This window comes from Salmo trutta, chromosome 6 (assembly GCF_901001165.1).
Source record: "Salmo trutta chromosome 6, fSalTru1.1, whole genome shotgun sequence".
Taxonomy (NCBI): Eukaryota; Metazoa; Chordata; class Actinopteri; order Salmoniformes; family Salmonidae; genus Salmo; species Salmo trutta.
Window position 1 is genome coordinate 28118392 of NC_042962.1, and position 20370 is coordinate 28138761.

At 44.5% G+C, this 20370-nt stretch overlaps 1 protein-coding gene across 5 annotated transcripts in view; it reads left to right on the top strand.

The window, feature by feature from the left end:
* Positions 1–20370, top strand: part of cacnb2a (calcium channel, voltage-dependent, beta 2a) — a 111595-nt gene that overhangs the window by 68205 nt on the left and 23020 nt on the right. For 4 of the 5 annotated variants that reach the window (XM_029756065.1, XM_029756068.1, XM_029756069.1 and 1 more), the window contains 4 exons: positions 18738–18860; positions 19021–19157; positions 19341–19417; positions 19936–20075. In XM_029756065.1, coding sequence (XP_029611925.1) covers positions 18738–18860; positions 19021–19157; positions 19341–19417; positions 19936–20075 — 477 coding nt within the window. Of the gene's footprint in view, positions 1–18737; positions 18861–19020; positions 19158–19340; positions 19418–19935; positions 20076–20347; positions 20368–20370 lie in introns of all 5 variants that reach the window. The other variant, XM_029756067.1, reaches the window with a different exon arrangement.

The following is a 20370-nucleotide window of genomic DNA, read 5'->3' on the forward strand; positions in this document are numbered from 1 at the left end:
CAATTACAGGCATACCCATAACATGATGCATTATGCTTGAAAATATGGAGAGTGGTAGTCAGTAATGTGTTGTATTGGAATTTCCCCATAACATAACAAAAAAATATTGCTTTGCTGCATTTTTCGCAGTATTACTTTAGTGTCTTGTTGTAAACAGGATGCATGTTTTGGAATATGTTTTATTCTGTACAGGTTTCCTTCTTTTCACTCTGTTAACTAGGTTAGTATTGTGCAGTAACTACAAAGTTGTTGATCCCTCCTCAGTTTTTTCCTATCACAGCCCCTAAGGTCGATATCCTGTCCCCCCTGAAGTCAAATTAGCATAATACAAAAATCCCCATAAAAATCTGTCAGTTTAAGCTAGCGATACTGTATGTTGCACTTCCGCATCTGCGGTGAAAGCTCTAGAGCGGTGTTTGTCAGACCATCTGCCAACTTCTGTCTGTAGCGTCCGAACAGTTACACACGCCTCTGTGGAAAGTTGGGAATCTCACAAACACGCAGATATCGGTTGTTTTGCTCTAGGGTGCCCACAGGCCTCACAAGACTCTTCTGAAGGTCCCCCAGTACCAGTTGAACAAATTTATGGAGTACTGTATATAAAAAATAAGGGTCTAAATACATGTTAAAAAAAAAAAATGTTTCCTGATCTTTATTATATCTCTCAGATATAGGACATACACTTCAGAACAAACTTCCTTTTTATTTTATGGGGGAACTATCTGTTGTTCTATGTATGGAACTTGTTATTCAATGCGTTTGTATGGTTCTAATAGCAGTAATGCTTAAAAACGCATTCATAAAAATATATATATATATTACAATTCAAAATCAAATAGCAACGTGATCCTTGGTATGACCTTCTTAAAACAATTCCATATAGCTTAGTAGAATCCCCCTCCCCCGCTTAGACATGGCTTACTCTTATGGGTTTTAATCTCTGTAACTGTTTTAAAGTTATTATTGGCCTCAGGGTGAAATCCCTGAGTAGTTTCCTTCCTCTCCGGAAACTGAGTTAGGAAGGACGCCTGTATCTTTGTAGTGACTGGGTGTATTGATAAACCATCAAAAGTGTAATTAATAACTTCACCAAGCTCATTCAATGTCAGATTTTTTTTTACCCATCTACCAATAGGTGCCCTTCTTTGTGAGGCATGGGATAATCTCCCTGGTCTTTATGGTTGAATCTGTGTTTCAAATTCACTGCTGGACTGAGGGACCTTACAGATAATAGTTTGGGTGTGGTACAGAGATGAGGTAGTTATTCAAAAATCATGTTAAACACTATAATTGCACACAGAGTGAGTTCATGCAACTTATTATGTGACTTGATAAACACATTGTTACTCCTTAATGTATTTAGGCTCTTGCTATGACAAAGGATTTGAATACTTATTGACTCAAGACATTTCAGCTTTTCATCTTTTATAAATGAGTCAAAATTTCTGGAAAAACATTTCCAATTTGATGTGATATGGTATTGTGTGTAGGTCAGTGACAAAAAATCCTAATATAATCTGTTTTAAATTTGGGCTGTAACACAACCAATTTGTGGAAAAAGTCAAGGGGTGTGAATACTTTCTGAAGGCACTGTATGTACAGTACCTGTCAAAAGTTTGGACACACCTACTCATTCAAGGGTTTTTCTCTTTTTTTACAATTATTTTCTACATTGTAGAATAATATTGAAGACATCAAAACTATGAAATAACACATCATGTACAGTGGCTTGTGAAAGTATTCACCCCCATTGGCATTTCCCCATTGTTTTTCTTTGATTTTTTTTGTTGGGGGGGGGGGTTATTTACACACTTTGAAGATGCAAATATTTTTTATTGTGAAACAAACAACAAATAAGACAAAAAAACAGAACTTGAGCGTGCATAACTATTAATCCCCCCTGAAGTCAATACTTTGTAGAGCCACCTTTTGCAGCAATTACAGCTGCAAGTCTCTTGGGGTAAGTCTCTAAGCTTGGCACATCGAGCCACTGGGATTTTTGCCCATTCTTCAAGGCAAAACTGCTCCAGCTCCTTCAAGTTGGATGGGTTCCGCTGGTTTACAGCAATCTTTAAGTCATACCACAGATTCTCAATTGGATTGAGGTCTGGGCTTTGACTAAGCCATTCCAAGACATGTAAATGTTTCCCCTTAAACCACGCAAGTGTTGCTTTAGCAGTATGCTTAGGGTCATTGTCCTGCTGGAAGGTGAACCTCTGTCCCAGTCTCAAATCTCTGGAAGACTGAAACAGGTTTCCCTCAATAATTTCCCTGTATTTAGCGCCATTCATTATTCCTTCAATTCTGACCAGTTTCCCAATCCCTGCCGATGAAAAACCTCCTCACAGCATGATGCTGCCACCACCATGCTTCACTGTGGAGATGGTGTTCTCGGGGTGATGAGAGGTGTTGGGTTTGCGCCAGACATAGTGTTTTCCTTGATGGCCAAAAAGCTCAATTTTTGTCTCATCTGACCAGAATACCTTCTTCCATATGTTTGGGGAGTCTCCCACATGCCTTTTGGCGAACTCCAAACGTGTTTGCTTATTTTTTTCTTTAAGCAATGGCTTTTTTTCTGGCCACTCTTCCATAAAGGCCAACTCTGTGGAATGTAGGCTTAAAGTGGTCCTATGAACAGATTTATTTTTTATTTTATTTATTTCACCTTTATTTAACCAGGTAGGCAAGTTGAGAACAAGTTCTCATTTACAATTGCGACCTGGCCAAGATAAAGCAAAGCAGTTCGACAACATACAAAAACACAGAGTTACACATGGAGTAAAACAACATACAATCAATGATGCAGTAGAAAAAATAAGACTATATACAATGTGAGCAAATGATGTGAGATAAGGGAGGTAAAGTAAATAAAGTATAGCAAGAAAAACACTGGAATGGTAGATTTGTAGTTTGAAGAAAGTTCAAAGTTAAAATATAAATAATATGGTGCAAAGGAGCAAAATAAATAAAATAAATAAATACAGTAGGGGAAGAGGTAGTAGTTTGGGCTAAATTATAGATGGGCTATGAACAGGTGCAGTGATCTGTGAGCTGCTCTGATAGCTGGTGCTTAAAGCTAGTGAGGGAGATAAGTGTTTCCAGTTTCAGAGATTTTTGTAGTTCGTTCCAATCATTGGCAGCAGAGAACTGGAAGGAGAGACGACCAAAGGAGGAGTTGGCTTTAGGGGTGACCAGAGAGATATACCTGCTGGAGCGCGTGCTACAGGTGGGTGCTGCTATGGTGACCAGTGAGCGGAGATAAGGGGGGACTTTACCTAGCAGGGTCTTGTAGATGACCTGTAGCCAATGTGTTTGGCGACGATTATGAAGCGAAGGCCAGCCAACGAGAGCGTACAGGTCGCAGTGGTGGGTAGTATATGGGGCTTTGGTGACAAAACGGATGGCACTGTGATAGACTGCATCCAGCTTGTTGAGTAGGGTATTGGAGGCTATTTTGTAAATGACATCGCCGAAGTCGAGGATTGGTAGGATGGTCAGTTTTACGAGGGTATGTTTGGCAGCATGAGTGAAAGATGCTTTGTTGCGAAATAGGAAGCCAATTCTAGATTTCACTTTGGATTGGAGGTGATTGATGTGAGTCTGGAAGGAGAGTTTACAGTCTAACCAGACACCTAGGTATTTGTAGTTGTCCACAAATTCTAAGTTAGAACCGTCCAGAGAAGTGATGCTGGACAGGCGGGCAGGTGCAGGCAGCGATCGGTTGAAGAGCATGCATTTAGTTTTACTTGTGTTTAGGAGCAGTTGGAGACCACGGAAGGAGAGTTGAATGGCATTGAAGCTCGTCTGGAGGGTTGTTAACACAGTGTCCAAAGAAGGGCCAGAAGTATACAGAATGGTGTCGTCTGCGTAGAGGTGGATCAGAGATTCACCAGCAGCAAGAGCGACATCATTTATGTATACAGAGAAAAGAGTTGGCCCAAGAATTGAACCCTGTGGTACCCCCATAGAGACTGCCAGAGGTCCAGACAGTAGGCCCTCAGATTTGACACACTGAACTCTGTCAGAGAAGTAGTTGGTGAACCAGGCGACGCAATCGTTTGAAAAACCAAGGCTACTGAGTCTGCCGATGAGGATGTGGTGATTAACAGAGTCAAAAGCTTTGGCCAGGTCAATGAATACGGCAGCACAGTATTGTTTCTTATCGATGGCGGTTACGATATCGTTTAGGACCTTGAGCGTGGCTGAGGTGCACCCATGACCAGCTCTGAAACCAGATTGCATAGCGGAGAGGGTGGGGTGGGATTCGAAATGGTCGGTAATCTGTTTGTTGACTTGGCTTTCGAAGACCTTAGAAAGGCAGGGTAGGATGGATATAGGTCTGTAGCAATTTGGGTCAAGAGTGTCACCTCCTTTGAAGAGGGGGATGACAGCAGCTGCTTTCCAATCTATGGGAATCTCAGACGACACGAAAGAGAGGTTGAACAAGCTAGTAATAGGGGTTGCAATAATTTCGGCAGATAATTTTTAGAAAGAAAGGGTCCAGATTGTCAAGCCCAGCTGATTTGTAGGGGTCCAGATTTTGCAGCTCTTTCAGAACATCAGCTGAATGGATTTGGGAGAAGGAGAAATGGGGGAGGCTTGGGCGAGTAGCTGTGGGGGGTGCAGTGCTGTTGAATGCAGTAGGGGTAGTTAGGTGGAAAGCATGGCCAGCCGTAGAAAAATGCTTATTGAAATTCTCAATTATAGTGGGCTTATCGGTGGTGACAGAGTTTCCTATCCTCAGTGCAGTGGGCAGTTGGGAGGAGGTGTTCTTATTCTCCATGGACTTTACAATGTCCCAGAACTTTTTAGAGTTGGAGTTGCACGAAGCAAATTTCTGTTTGAAAAAGCTAGCCTTGGCGTTTCTAACTGCCTGTGTGTATTGGTTTCTAACTTCCCTAAAAAGTTGCATATTGCGGGGGCAGTTCGATGCTAATGCAGAACGCCACAGGATATTTTTGTGTTGGTTAAGGGCAGTCAGGTCTGGGGAGAACCAAGGGCTATATCTGTTCCTGGTTCTAAATTTCTTGAAAGGGGCATGCTTATTTAAGATGGAGAGGAAGGCATTTTTAAAAAATAACCAGGCATCCTCTACTGACGGGATGAGGTCAATATCCTTCCAGGATACCAGGGCCAGGTCGATTAGAAAGGCTTGGTCGTTGAAATGTTTCAGGGAGAGTTTGACAGTGATGAGTGGAGGTTGTTTGACCGCTGACCCATTACGGGTGCAGGCAATGAGGCAGTGATCGCTGAGATCTTGGTTGAAAACAGCAGAGGTGTATTTAGAGGGCACGTTGGTTAGGATGATATCTATGAGGGTGCCAGTGTTTGCGGCTTTGGGGTTGTACCTGGTGGGTTCATTAATAATTTGTGTGAGATTGAGGGCATCAAGCTTGGATTGTAGGATGGCTGGGGTGTTAAGCATGTCCCAGTTTAGGTCACCTAGTAGCACGAGCTCTGAAGATAGATGGGGGGCAATCAGTTCACATATGGTGTCCAGAGCACAGCTAGGGGCCGAGGGGAGTCTATAGCAGGCGGCAACAGTGAGAGACTTGTTTTTGGAGAGGTGGATTTTTAAAAGTAGAAGTTCAAATTGTTTGGGTACAGACCTGGATAGCAGGACAGAACTCTGCAGGCTATCTCTGCAGTAGATTGCAACACCGCCCCCTTTGGTCGTTCTATCTTGTCTGAAAACGTTGTAGTTGGGGATGAAGATTTCAGAGTTTTTGGTGGACTTCCTAAGCCAAGATTCAGACACAGCTAGGACATCCGGGTTGGCAGAGTGTGCTAAAGCAGTGAATAAAACAAACTTAGAGAGGAGGCTTCTAATGTTAACATGCATGAAACCAAGGTTATTACGGTTACAGAAGTCATCAAAAGAGAGCGCCTGGGGAGTAGGAGTGGAGCCAGGCACTGCAGGGCCTGGATTCACCTCTACATCCCCAGAGGAGCAGAGAAGAATGAGTATGAGGGTACGGCTAAAAGCTATAAGAATTGGTCGTCTGTGACGTCCAGAATAGAGAGAAAAAGGAGCAGGTTTCTGGGGGCGATAAAATAGCTTCAAGGTATAATGTACAGACAACGGTATGGTGGGATGTGAGTACAGAGGAGGTAAACCTAGGCATTTAGTGATTATGAGAGAGATATTGTCTCTAGAAACATCATTGAAACCAGAAGATGTCATAGCATGTGTGGGTGGAGGAACTGAGAGGTTGGATAAGGTATAATGAGCAGGGCTAGAGGCTCTACAGTGAAATAAGCCAATAAACACTAACCAGAACAGCAATGGACAATGCATATTGACATTAAAGGAGAGGCATGCTTAGCCGAGTGATCAAAGGGTCCAGTGAGATTCAGACAGCTAGCCGGGCCATAGGTAGCAAGCTGGTGGAAGATGGGAGGGAGGTCTGTTTTTAGCCACCTCATGCGTTTCCGTCTGTGGGTTAGTGGGGTTCCGTGTGGAAGGGGGGACCTGTCCAAGTTGGCAAAATAGTTAGTTATAGTGGCCCAAGAAAAGTGTCCGATAGACCTATTCAGATCGCAGCCGAAAAGACAGCTAACGATTAGCCGGCCACAGATGGGCGATCAGGTTACGTCGCGACGGAGGGGCCAGTTGGATAACTCCCTCGGGCAGATAACGTCGGTGGTCCAGTCGTGAAGACCCGATGGGGCTCCGCATCGGCAGTAAAACGGGTCCGGATAGGTGAGTTGTAGCCCAGGAGACACTTCAGCTGGCTAGCTCAGGAATAGCCCAGGAGTGGCTGACGGAACTCTTCAGCTGGCTAGCTGGCTAGCTCCGTAATAATGTGTGTTAATTCCGTGACCGACGTTGCCAATAGTCACTCAGGTAGCAGCTAGTTAGCTGCAAGATCCAGGTGTAAATGTCCAGAGCCTGCGGTAGAAATCGGTAAAGGAGAGAGAATAGGTCCGGTATGCTCTGGTCTGAGTCGCGCTGTACAAAAACTGGCGATAGTTTTTCGAGCTAATGGATAGCTGAGGACAGCTAACCGTGGCTAGCTGAACTTCAACGTTAGCCAGTGAAAATGGCTAACCTCTGGCTAGCTTCTGTTGTGGAATTCAGATGAGGTAAATAATACTTTCTTTTTTAAATTGGTGAGGCGGGTTGCAGGAGAGTGCTTTGAGTTTGAGTTTTTAGAATAAAAAAATTGAAAAAGATAAGTGAAGAAAAAATATGTAAGTATATATATACACGGGACACAACAAGAGGAGGGTAATGGACGTCTGAACTGCTACGCCATCTTGGATTATGTATTAGATATTAGATACTCCAATCTCCGCTGTGAAGCTTTGCAGCTCTTTCAGGGTTTATCTTTGATCTCTTTGATGCCTCTCTGATTAATGCCCTCCTTGCCTGGTCCGTGAGTTTTGGTGGGCAGCCCTCCCTTGGCGGGTTTGTTGTGGTGCCATATTCTTTCAATTTTTTAATAATGGATTTAATGGTGCTCCGTGGGATGTTCAAAGTTTTGGATATTTTTTTACAACTCAACCCTGATCTGTACTTCTCCAAAACATTGTCCCTGACCTGTTTGGAGAGCTCCTTGTTCTTCATGGTGCTGCTTGCTTGGTGGTGCCCCTTTCTTAGTGGTGTGGCAGACTGGGGCCTTTCAGAACAGGTGTATATATGCTGAGATCATATGACACTTAAATAAAGTCCATCTGTGTGCAATCTAACTAATTATGTGACTTCTGAAGGTAAATGGTTGCACCAGATCTTATTTAGGGGCTTCATAGCAAGGGGAGTGAATACATATGCACGCACCACTTTTCCGTTTTTTTTACATTTATTTTAGAAGAAAAAAAATATTTTCACTTCACCAATTTGGACTATTTTGTGTATGTCCATTACATGAAATCCAAATAAAATCTATTTAAATTATGGGTTGTAATGCAACAAAATAGCAAAAATACCAAGGGGGATGAATACTTTTACAAGGCACTGTAGTAAGCAAAAAAGTGTTAAAAAAATCAAAATATATTTAGTAGCCACCCTTTGCCTTGATGACAGCTTTGTACACTCTTGGCATTCTCTCAACCAGCTTCACTTGGAATGCTTTTCCAACAGTTTTAAAGGAGTTTCCACATATGCTGAGCACTTGTTGGCTGTTTTTCCTTCACTCTGCGGTCCAACTCATCCCAAACCATCTCAATTGGGTTGAGGTCGGGTGATTGTGGAGGCCAGGTCATTTGCTGCAGCACTACATCACTCTCCTTCTTGGTCAAATAACCCTTACACAGCCTGGAGGTGTGTTGGGTCATTGTCCGGTTGAAAAACAAATGATAGCCCCACTAAGCACAAACAAGATGGGATGGCGTATCGCTGCAGAATGCTGTGGTAGCCATGCTGGTGTGCCTTGAAATCAAAATAAATCACTGAAAGTGTCACCAGCAAAGCACCCCCCCACCATCACACCTCCTCCTCCATGCTTTACGGTGGGAACCACACATGCGGAGATCTTCCGTTCACTTACTCTGCGTCTCATAAAGACACGGCCGTTGGAACCAAAAATCTCAAATTTGGACTAATCAGACCAAAGGACAGATCTCCAACGGTCTAATGTCCATTGCTTGTGTTTTTTGGCCCAAGCAAGTCTCATCTTTTTATTGGTGTCCTTTAGTAGTGGTTTCTTTTGCAGCAATTTGACCATGAAGACCTGATTCATGCAGTCTACTCTGAACAGTTGATGTCGAGGTGTGTCTGTTACTTGAACTCTTTGAAGCATTTATTTGGGCTGCAATTTCTGAGGCTGGTAACTCTAATGAGCATATCTTCTGCAGCAGAGGTAACTCCGGGTCTTCATTTCCTGTGTTGGTCCTCATGAGAGTCAGTTTCACCATAGCACTTGATGGTTTTTGCGACTGCACTTGGAGAAACGTTCAAAGTTCTTGAAATTTTCTGAATTGACTGACCTTCATGTCTTAAAGTAATGATGGACTGTCATTTCTCTTTGCTTATTTTAGCTGTTCTTGCCATAATATGGACTTGGTCTTTTGCCAAATAGGGCAATCTTCTGTATACCACCCCTACCTTGTCACAACTGATTGGCTCAAACGCATTAAGAAGGAAAGAAATTGCACAAATTAACTTTTAACAAGGGACACCTGTTAATTAAAACTACCTCATGAAGCTGTTTGAGAGAATGCCAAGAGTGTGGAAAGCTGTCAAGGCAAAGGGTGGCTACTTTAAAGAATCTGAAATATAATATTTAACACTTTTTGGGTTGTTACAAGATTCCATATTGTTTTTTTTTTCATCTTTTTGATGTCTTCACTATTATTCTACAATGTAGAAAATAGTAAAAATACAGAAAAACCCTGGAATGAGTAGGTGTGTCCAAACTTTTGACTGGTATTGTATTGTATGTGAGTGTGTGGGTTTTATGTGAGAGTGTCAATGTAGGACTAAGTTTGAATCCTACTACACCGGCTCTGACGCTGGTCGGATGTGGCAGGACTCGAAAAATGTACGGACTAAAAAGGGAAACCCAGCCTCAAGCTACCAGATGAGCTAAATGCCTTTTCTGCTCACTTCAAGGCAAGCAACACTGAAGCATGCATGAGAGCACCAGCTTTTCCGGACGACTGCTCTCCGTAGCCGATGTGAGCAAGACCTTTAAACAGGTCAACATTCACAAAGACTTGGGTCCAGATGTATTACCAGATCGTGTACTCAAAGCATGCGCTGACCAACTATCATGGTCCAAACACACCAAGACAGTTGTGAAGAGGGCACAACAATACTTTTTCCCCATCAGGACACTGAAAAGATTTGGCATGGATTCCCAGCTGCACCATCGAGAGCATCCTGACCGGTTGCATCACCGCCTGGTATGGCAACTGCTCGGCATCTGACCATAAGGCGCTACAGAGGGTAGTGCGTACGACCCAGTACATCACTGGGGCCAAGCTTCCTGACATCCAGGACCTATATACTAGGCGGTGTCAGAGGAAGGCCTAAAAAATTGTCAAAGACCCCAGTCACCCAAGTTATAGACTGTTTTCTCTGCTACCTCACTGCAAGTGGTACTGGAGCGCCATGTCTAGGACCAAGAGTCTCCTTAACAGCTTCTACCCCCAAGCCATAAGTCTGCTGAACAATTAATCAAATGGCCACCCAGACTATTTACATTGACCCCCCCCCCCCCTTTTTTACACTGCTAATACTCACTGTTTATTATCTATACATAGTCACTTTACAAATGACCTCGACTAACCTGTACCCCAGCATATTGACTCGGTACCGGTACCCCCTGTATTTAGCCTTGTTATTGTTATGTAATTTTCTTGTTTCTTTTCGATTATAATTTTTTTTATTTTCACTTCAGTTTATTTAGTAAATATTTTCTTAACTCTATTTCTTGAACTGCATTGTTGGTTAAGGGCTTGTAAGTAAGCATTTCACGGTAAGGTCTACACCTGTTGTATTCAGCGCATGTGACAAATAACATTTGATTTGATTTAGTGTGTGTGAGTAAGTGTGTATATAGTCTATATATAGTCTTGTGAGTGTGCATAGAGTCAATGCAAGATGGGGTCAATGCAGATAGTCCGGGTAACCATTTAATTAACTATTTAACAGTCTTGTGGCTTTTGTATTTAATTTTATTATGTCTTGCTTGCATTCCAAATGGCAACCTATTCCCTTTAGTGCACTTGACCAGACTCCAATAGGGCACATAGACTCGATTACCTCTGTACAGTAAGTGTTTACTGTATATAACGCATTAACAGTGGGTTAGGCAGGTGCTTGTGAATTACTGCCTTATAAACCATTACTGTCACTGAGATTGTACTTCCCCTGACCCGAGCCCTCTCTCTCTCTCTCCCTCTCTCTCTCCTCTCTTTCTCTCTTCTCTCTCTCTCTCTCTCTCTCTTCGGCGAGATGCCAGATCATTGAGCAGCTATTTTTACAGCTCGTCTATATCATGCAAAGTGGCTGGGGTAATCCATGCCAGGTTATCTGCTAGCGACTTATCTTTTTAATTAGTGAGCAAGAAGGGGCTCTCTCTGTGAAACATCCGGCTATATGCTGGCCTGATTGCCTCTTTACAGGCAGACCGACCAGGGCTACGTCACAAATGGCACCCTATTCCCTATATACAGTAGTGTTCCTTTTTTTTACCAGAGCCCTACACTCTTAGAAAAAAAGGTTCCCAAAAAGGTCCTTCGGCTGTCCCCATAGGAGAACCCTTTTTTGTTCCAGGTAGAACCCTTTTGGGTTCCATGTCAAACCCTCTGTGGAAATGGTTCTACCTTGAACCAAAAGGGGTTCTACCTGGATCCAACAAGGGTTCTTCAAAGGGTTCTCTTATGGGGACAGACGAAGAACCCTTTTAGGTTCTAGATAGCACTTTTTCTCTAAGAGTGTAGGGTACCCTATGGGCCCTGGTCAAAAGTAGTGCACTACATAGACGGGTTGGCTGACAACGTCACGAAAATGAACGTTCAGAAATCTAGCAGCATTGACAAGAAGCTGCCATGTGGGAAATCGTTGGTGGCTCGTTTCATAATGTCTTGTTGATTTCATGTCAATGCTAATATGGCTCAAATTCGCTAGCTAGCTAACCAACAAGTGTAATGATGTATTTGAGAGACAACAGGTGCTCATTGTGCAATTGTACTGAACAAAAATATAAACGCAACATGCAGCAATTTCAAAGATTTTACTGAATTACAGTTCATATAAGGAAATCAGTCAATTTAAATAAATTCATTAGGCTCTAATCTATGGACTTCACATGACTGGGCAGGGGCACAGCCATGGGCGGGCATAGGCCCACCCACTGGGGAGCCAGGCCCCGCCAATCAGAATGAGTTACTCCTCAGTTTCTTCAGCTATCCGGATGGCTGGTCTCAGACGATCCCGCAGGTGAAGATGCTGGTTGTGGAGGTCCTGGGCTGGCCGTGGTTACACGTGGTCTGCGGTTCTGTTTCTGGGATCTTTAATTACAGCTCATGAAACATGGGACCAACACTTTAGGTGTTGCGTTAATATATTTGTTCAGTGTATGTTTTCAATAAACACTTGGGAGATGAAATATAGTTTGTCAACAATCTAAGCCAACTCCGTTTGTTTTGCCCCATAGTTGCGCAGCTGTCGTTTTTTTGTTGTGCCATTTGAAATACAGCTCAGGAGTGAAATATGACTTGCCAGCCGGCGGGTTACAAAGAGTGGATACCTAGAACGAAGCGCCGAGATGACATTCACCTAATAAGGAAGCTCAGTGGTACACAGAGATCATTAGAATCCAACTTCAGCAGGCGCTCTGATAGGAACTGATGCACTGAGATCACAGAGAAAACACAGTACTGTGCAGAATCAATAGTATGGAAATTCATGGTGCTGAGAAAACACCACGTGTAGCGAGGAAAAGTATTTCACAGACCAAGTTCTCGCGGCGCAGAGAACAACACGAGGCATCGATTTGACTTGTTTCTTTCAGTTGAGAGCGTTTCCTTGCCATGCCGGTTGCGTTAGGGAGGTGTGTGCGTCCGTCTGTGCATCCGTGCCAGGGTTTCCATTTTGTGGCACCAGACATTTGAGCAGCAGCAAAAATGTACTGGACTTATATGCATTGGATGCATATAGGTCCAGCACAGAAAAAAATAGAAAAAAATGTATGAAATTGTATGAAATCTATGCATTCACTACTGTAAGTCGCTCTGGATAAAAGCGTCTGCTAAATGACTAAAATGTAAAAAAAAAAAAAAAAAAGTAAAATGGATGCATAACCTGATTAGTGCGTCCACCCATGGTGCTGAGAATGACAGAAATCACATTTAGATTATGGTAATTCATATTAACAGAACGTACCACTCGAGGATGCAATGGGATGCGTCCTTCTTACCGAATTCCGATGTGCACTTTGTAGATGTCAGAATAACTGTCCGCATTTCCGTTTCCTCAGCCAACGAGACAAGTAACAAACAGCAAAATCACTAGCCTATGTCAATCTACTATCCCCTATGGTAGAAAAGTTGACCTATTCTATTAGTCAGCTTGTTGTTCTGTGTGAGAAAGAATAACTTTAAAAAGCATTGAGTGAGATGCAACAGATCAGAACGTTTAGCTTAAAATGTTGATAAACTATTAGTCCTTCACATTATAGCTGCGTAGCAATGCGCTCACGGCAGTAGGCTACGCGCGAATGTTCGTTCCATAATGTAATTAGCGGAAAACACAGTTGTCAAAAGCGCACTGCACTTGCGAGCGGTTTCATGTGACTGAGCTCAAATTTACTTTAGAAATGTAGAAATGTGGGAGATCTAAAGATGCAACAACTAGCATGGGTTGCACATATGACTACGATTGTGCCTTTGGCTACTGGACAATAAAATAAAGTTGATTTGAAAACCAATAGAGAGAAATAGGCTACTGGTTTCAATGTCATATGAAACCCTTGTGCGTGCTTGCATGTGTGTGTGTGTGTGTGTGTGTGTGTGTGTGCGCGTCTTTGTTTGTGTTTAATCGTAGCCCAGATCTGGGCAGTACATGCGAGGCGAGCCAGAGTTAAATGGAGATAGGCTGTGTCTCCCTGAGGCCACCGGTCTCTCACATCAGTATCCCCTCACGGGCCCTTGAGCCCGTCTCTCTGACCGCACAGCTTTAATCAACTCTACAGGCTTCTCCTCCTATGGCAGTGTCTCCTAGCCCAAATCACACTCACATCTGACAACAAACTAGCACTGTCTGCCCTCCTTTCCTCTATCACCTAAGAGGCAATACCAAGGAGTCAGAGATACACTGGAGTTAGCAAAACAGAGAGAGCGAGAGTGACAGAGGGGAAGAGAGATATATATATATATATATATATATATATATATATATATATACAGTAGATATAGATAGAGAGGGGGAGAGAGACAAGAGAAAGGGCTCTGGTTAAAAGTAGTGCACTATATAGGGAATAGGATTCCATTTCAGACACAACCCCAGATTCAAACCAAGACAGACCTCTTGTTTCCAGTGTAAAAATAGCCTCAACAATCAATCACTGTCACCCAATTATGCTCGATATGAATGTAAAATATTAAAATGTCTGGACTTTAGAGAACTGTCCTCATTCTCTATTTCATTATGCATGGGCAGTGCTGAAATGGCCATATGGCTCTGCTCATTTATAGAATAAAAAATCTCCGGCTGGATTGATGAAGGTTAAGGGGACCTTACCACGGCGCATAAAACCACATTTTACAGGCTCGCACTTCAGAGCTAGCACACTGTACTCGCTCTGCTCGCAATAAGGCTTTACATTCGACTTCAGAACAATCCGAAACATTTGCTCAAGGTGAAACAATACGAGAATCTTGATTTATGGTCCTAGATCCACTGTGGCCTGCTAATGCAAGGGCGATGCCAGATTACAAATGACAAGGCAGGCAACACGCAAGGCAGGCATCTTATAATGACGGCAGTACCGTTAGAGAGAAGGCTTCAGGATTTGAGTTAATGAAATATGCACAAAATGGAGTGATATTAAGAGAGAGAAAGCAGGAGAGAAAGAGAGGGGAGGGTTGGAGAGGACTCACACTCTCTTTCTCTTATGTCAGTCGTTTCTCTATTCTATTCTCTCTCTCCTTTCTTTCTTTTCCCCTCCTCTTTCTCCCATTCCCCTCACTCTCTTCTCCAGCCCCTCTTTCCTCCCTCTCCTATTCTATCCCTCTCTCTATCCCCCTCTCTCATTCTCACCTCTCCCCCTTATGTCATGACCACCTTCCTCCGATGACCACTCAAGCCACGACCCTTCCCGACCCTCTCGTGAATGAGGTTGTTCTTGTTGTTTTACATGTTAGAAAGCGCTCGGAGGTTCTTTATGTCATGAATAGCGCTATAAACGTTTCATGCATTCGGAATTATAATTGTACTTATTTTCTTTCTGCGGTCAATACTGCATGCCTAATGAAGGCCTGCCTGTGCTACGTAAAGATGAGGAGATTAACAGTGGAATGGACAGAAGGGGAGAGATGAGGAGAGGAAGAGGGGGATGGACAGAAGAGGAGAGATGAGGAGAGGAAGAGGGGAATGGACAGGAGAGGAGGGAAGAGGGGGATGGACAGGAGAGGAGAGAAGAGGGGGTTGGACAGGAGAGGAGGGATGAGGAGAGGAAGAGGGGAATGGACAGGAGAGGAGGGAAGAGGGGGATGGACAGGAGAGGAGGGAAGAGGGGGATGGACAGGAGAGGAGGGAAGAGGGGGATGGACAGGAGAGGAGGGAAGAGGGGGTTGGACAGGAGAGGAGGGAAGAGGGGGATGGACAGAAGAGGAGGGAAGAGGGGGTTGGACAGAAGAGGAGGGAAGAGGGGGTTGGACAGGAGAGGAGGGAAGAGGGGGTTGGACAGAAGAGGAGGGAAGAGGGGGTTGGACAGGAGAGGAGGGAAGAGGGGGTTGGACAGGAGAGGAGGGAAGAGGGGGTTGGACAGGAGAGGAGGGAAGAGGGGGTTGGACAGAAGAGGAGGGAAGAGGGGGTTGGACAGGAGAGGAGGGAAGAGGGGGTTGGACAGAAGAGGAGGGAAGAGGGGGTTGGACAGGAGAGGAGGGAAGAGGGGGTTGGACAGAAGAGGAGGGAAGAGGGGGTTGGACAGAGAGGAGGAAGAGGGGGTTGGACAGGAGAGGAGGGAAGAGGGGGTTGGACAGAAGAGGAGGGAAGAGGGGGATGGACAGGAGAGGAGGGAAGAGGGGGTTGGACAGGAGAGGAGGGAAGAGGGGGTTGGACAGGAGAGGAGGGAAGAGGGGGATGGACAGGAGAGGAGGGAAGAGGGGGTTGGACAGGAGAGGAGAACAACACGGCGCCACTGTGTACAGGGCCTGTCACCTGGGATAATCCACGGTGGCATCTGAGGTCAGGAGAGTGTGTACCCAGATGCACACTGGTGTGAAATAGCATTAACCACTGTGAAACAGCATTAATGCTCCAGCATGGGCTACTGACGTCACAGACCATGTCATTGATCACTGAGAGACTGGAGGGAGAGAAGCAGTGGAGCATGAGAAAGGTAGTCCCAGACCACACAGGCACATACTACCTGGCTGTGTTCTAAATTGGTGTACTCTATTTGTTTTATAGGACACTACTTTTCATCAGGGACCATAGGGCTCTGGTCAAAAAGGAGTGCATTATGTAGGGAATAGGGTGCCATTTGGGACACTGCCTCTGACGGAACATAACACCTTAGCACGGCAGCCATGTGGCTTTAAACAGACCCTCAACCAAGGACACAATGTCCTCTGTGTGTCATGTACTAGTACTGTACACACTCAGGCGCAGTACATTTACTCCATTGACATTGACCAACACACACACACACACATACAACCATTCATTCCTTTCCTGGGATGTGCTGTACTCTCCTGCCAAGCTTATTTAGAGAGGATTATAAATGATGTGTATTTGTCTTGTTTTATTTAGAGGTTTATCATTGTCGCTTTGCACCGGGTTTCATATTTTTATAAAGCATTATCTGACATTGAAGGACATCAGGAATGAATGAGAATAAATGTCATCCTGTTTGCTCTTCGCCTGAGAATGGTACAATGCGTGATGGCGCCCTATTTCATATATAGTGCACTACTTTTGATCGGGTCCCCATAGGCCTCTGGTCAAAAGTAATGCACTAGGAAATAGGGTGCCATTTGGGGTCTGCAGGATCTCCTGTAGGTCCACTCTCCTGGCCAATCCTTCTAATGGGGCTCATTAGATAGGTGAAGGCTGAAGGTGACTGGGCAGAATTACGCTCCCTACTCTAAGTGTTCTTTATGTCCCGTTTTCTTGGAGGACATTCTTACCTAACAGTTGTTGCCACATCTATGGGTTTGTATACTGTATAGGCTTAGTGCTTTACAAGGCCATTTGTATGGTTTCTCACTGGGAGCAGAAATGTGCCTGGGCAATAAACACCAGCAAATGTTTTTCCTTGAGGCCCCCAATATTAGCCAAATAATGAGCATTCTGTGCAAAAGCCCCAATTTAGACCAGCCCACTGGGCTAAAGATGGACCGGCCCATCTGGCATTCACCTTAACTGTCGTATGGCCAGTCAATTTTTGCTTTAACGTTCGTTTGACGTTTTTTTATAGCATTTTTCAAGGGTTTTCATTGGGTTTATGCTACATGGGTATTTGATGTATTTTTTGCTAGTGGTAAACTAAGCCAGCCATTTCCCATTCCAGCTTCCCTTTCTCTGTCATCTACAGGTAAACGTTTAGCAAAGGGCCGGGTGAAATTACTGTGGGTTGTAATCACTGTGCGTTTGGCTTGGCTCTCCATCGGCCACCGGCGACAGAGGAGCTTGTCACACTCTCACAGGCAGAGGAAATGGAATCCGGAAAGGGCCATGTCCATGTCACCTACTGCCGCTACCACAGACAAACTCAGCTCAGATTACGATCATGTCCAATAACATTTGATGTAATTCGATTCTATCTTAAAAATGGATATTCCTAAGGCCAAAATCAGGTTACGATTTGGAGTCTGTGTATGTTTTTTTCTCCTGTCTCTTTTCTCTAGTCAGTGACCTATTTTTGAAGTCTTTATTGTTTAAATCCCTTTTCGTAGAAAATGTAATGCCTTGCTGGGGGGGGGGGGATTTGTACGACATGTTGCTCCCTCCTGTCTCGTCCAAAAATTGTGGAATTTGCGTTATCTTGCATTGAATCGATCTGTCTGTGTCATAAAGCGGTTATGTCAGGCCCTAGAAGGGAATACTGTTTATTAAGTTTGTTTTATTCAGATGGACTGGGCGTGTCTCCCAAACCACACCCTATTCCCTATATTGTAGCGCACATCTTTTGACCCTATGGGCCCCTGACCAAAAGAAGTGCACCAAATAGGGAATAGGGGGCCATTTGGGACGCACAGGGTGGATGGCTGTCCCAGAGGGAAAAAGGTCATACGTGATTTTATAAATGGAACACATTGATCCAGCCATTGTACAGATTCTATTCACCAACCATTTGCACAAGTGCAGTGTGCTCATTGTTAGTCAGAAGGAAACACATGACAAAAACAAAGTACCCCTTGTGGATAGGCCAAGTACCCCTGGTTGGGAACCACTGATGTACCCTAAAGCAGGGAGACAGAGGAGGGGAAAGACACCCTATTCCTTGTCTAGTGCACTCATTTTGACCAGACTGACCTATAACCCCGTAGGGCTCTGGTCAAAAGTAGTGCACCAATATAGGGAATAGGGTGTCATTTTGGGATGTAGACAGTACATTAGCAGGCTCATTCATAAAGATAGAAGTGAGTGTGGGTGGGTGAGTCACAGCCTGCCTGCCAGGCAGCATCTCTGACTGCAGCTATTTTTTACACCTCACACAATGGGGGGAGAAAATAGCCCCGCAAATAGCACTACTCTCTTCTCAGCTGGAGACGCTAATAAAAACATCACGGAGAATTTGATTCAGGGAACGAATCCATGGAGCTCAGCTTTGTCTCCCGATAAAGACTTCTGTGAAGTCAAAACGCTGTATTTGGGTGTTGGAATAATGCACTTGGGAGCAGCCTATTCCACGTGCGGGCCTCTCATTTCCTATCTCAGTATAATGTTTTAGTTAGCACTGGTATTCTCAAGTTCAGGAGGTGCATATCACCCTTCTTTTCTTCATGCTCAGCTTTTACTGCCCAAGACAAAGGTTTCAGCCTACAAGAGAAACCTGGCATTATATCATGTCTTATCTTGTGTAGCCGAAACTTTGCATCTCTTTGTTGTCTTTCTTTGGCAGACTAAACCGGTTGCGTTTGCTGTCCGCACAAATGTCAACTACTGCGCCACCAACGATGACGACGTCCCCGTGCCGGGCATGGCCATCTCCTTTGAGGCTAAAGACTTCCTCCACGTCAAAGAGGTCAGGGGTCGCAGTACTATCACATGGGGACGAGGTGGAGGAGAATGGGGGGAAGAATGAGGATGATGAGGAGGAGGAGGAAGATGATGTTGATAACATTGATGACGAGCAGAAGGAGAACACAGATGTATTAACCGGTTCATGTCCGTCCCCCCTGTAGAAATTTAACAACGACTGGTGGATAGGGCGCCTGGTGAAGGAAGGCTGTGAAATCGGTTTCATCCCCAGTCCTGTGAAGATCGAGAACACTCGGATACAACACGAGCAGAGAGCCAAACAGGGCAAGTTCCATTCCGGGTATGTACCATCCCCCCCCCCCACCCACCTTACTGCAATCACCATGGAAACTAACATGCACCTCACCCAATCATTATTCTTGCATTGAGCCGACCCTTGAGATAGCCGACACTGTCATCCTGCAACACCTCAGATATACTGATATCAATTATATAGCTTGATATGAATTATTTCTCTTTGCAGTAAATCGGGAGCAAACTCCTCTACCAGTTTAGGTGAAGTGGTTCCTAACTCGCGGAAATCCACCCCCCCTTCCTCTGGTGAGTAAAGGAGGGCCTTGCGGCAGGCGTTTGGAGAAAGGTTGCCACGTTTTTCACTAACACAAACAAACTCTTTACTGCAATACTTGGGAGTTATTATCAAACCTCCATCAACCTCTAAGAGGGCTTGAAGAGGAAGCGTGATAGAAATAGGAGACGAGGGTGAGTTTCATTAGGAAGGTCATTATTTTGGCCTATCTTTTGTACACTTCAGGCGTATTGTCCAATTGGTTGCTAAATCTACACGATGTGGCCCTTTAGTGAAAATGTCAGAATTGTGTTTATGTCTTAGACACTGTGGCCTTAAATGTTTACTTACCTTATGTGCTATTGTTTACTGTCATTGCTCACCCTAGTTTGACTATAGTTGACCGTAGCTTGATTATGGTCTGTACAGTTTGTTTATGTGGTGGAATAACCTGTGTATCTATCCAGTGTTAGGTGTTCAATGTTACCCTTGTAGCCTCCTGTGTTTGCATCTGTGTGATGGTGGCCTTGTGTTGTGTCCATGTGCGTAGCCGTTGACATTGATGCCACAGGCTTAGACCCCGAGGACAATGAGCTTCCAGTCCACCTCCGCTCCCCTAAAGCCAGTCAGCCAAACGCTGTCATGTCACCCACCCTAGCCAAAGAGAAACGAATGCCCTTCTTTAAGAAGGTAAACGTGGCATCTACGCCTGTATTTTCTCTCGATCTCCTCTCTCTCTCTCTGTCGGTCGGTCCGTCCGCACAGCTACCCACGACAACTGCCTCAGTGTGGCTGCTCAGCATCACCCTGTCCACCGTCTGTCCGTTCCCCCCGTTCTGTTTGTCCTCTTTGTCCCGCCATAGTCCGTGTCTCTTCCCTCCCTCCGCTGGGTGTTCGAGCCATTAGCATGCATGTTGCCAGTTTCTTAACCCTCTCTCTCTCCTCTTCCGTCTGGGCCGTAGCTAAGCAGAAGCAGAAGTCGGTA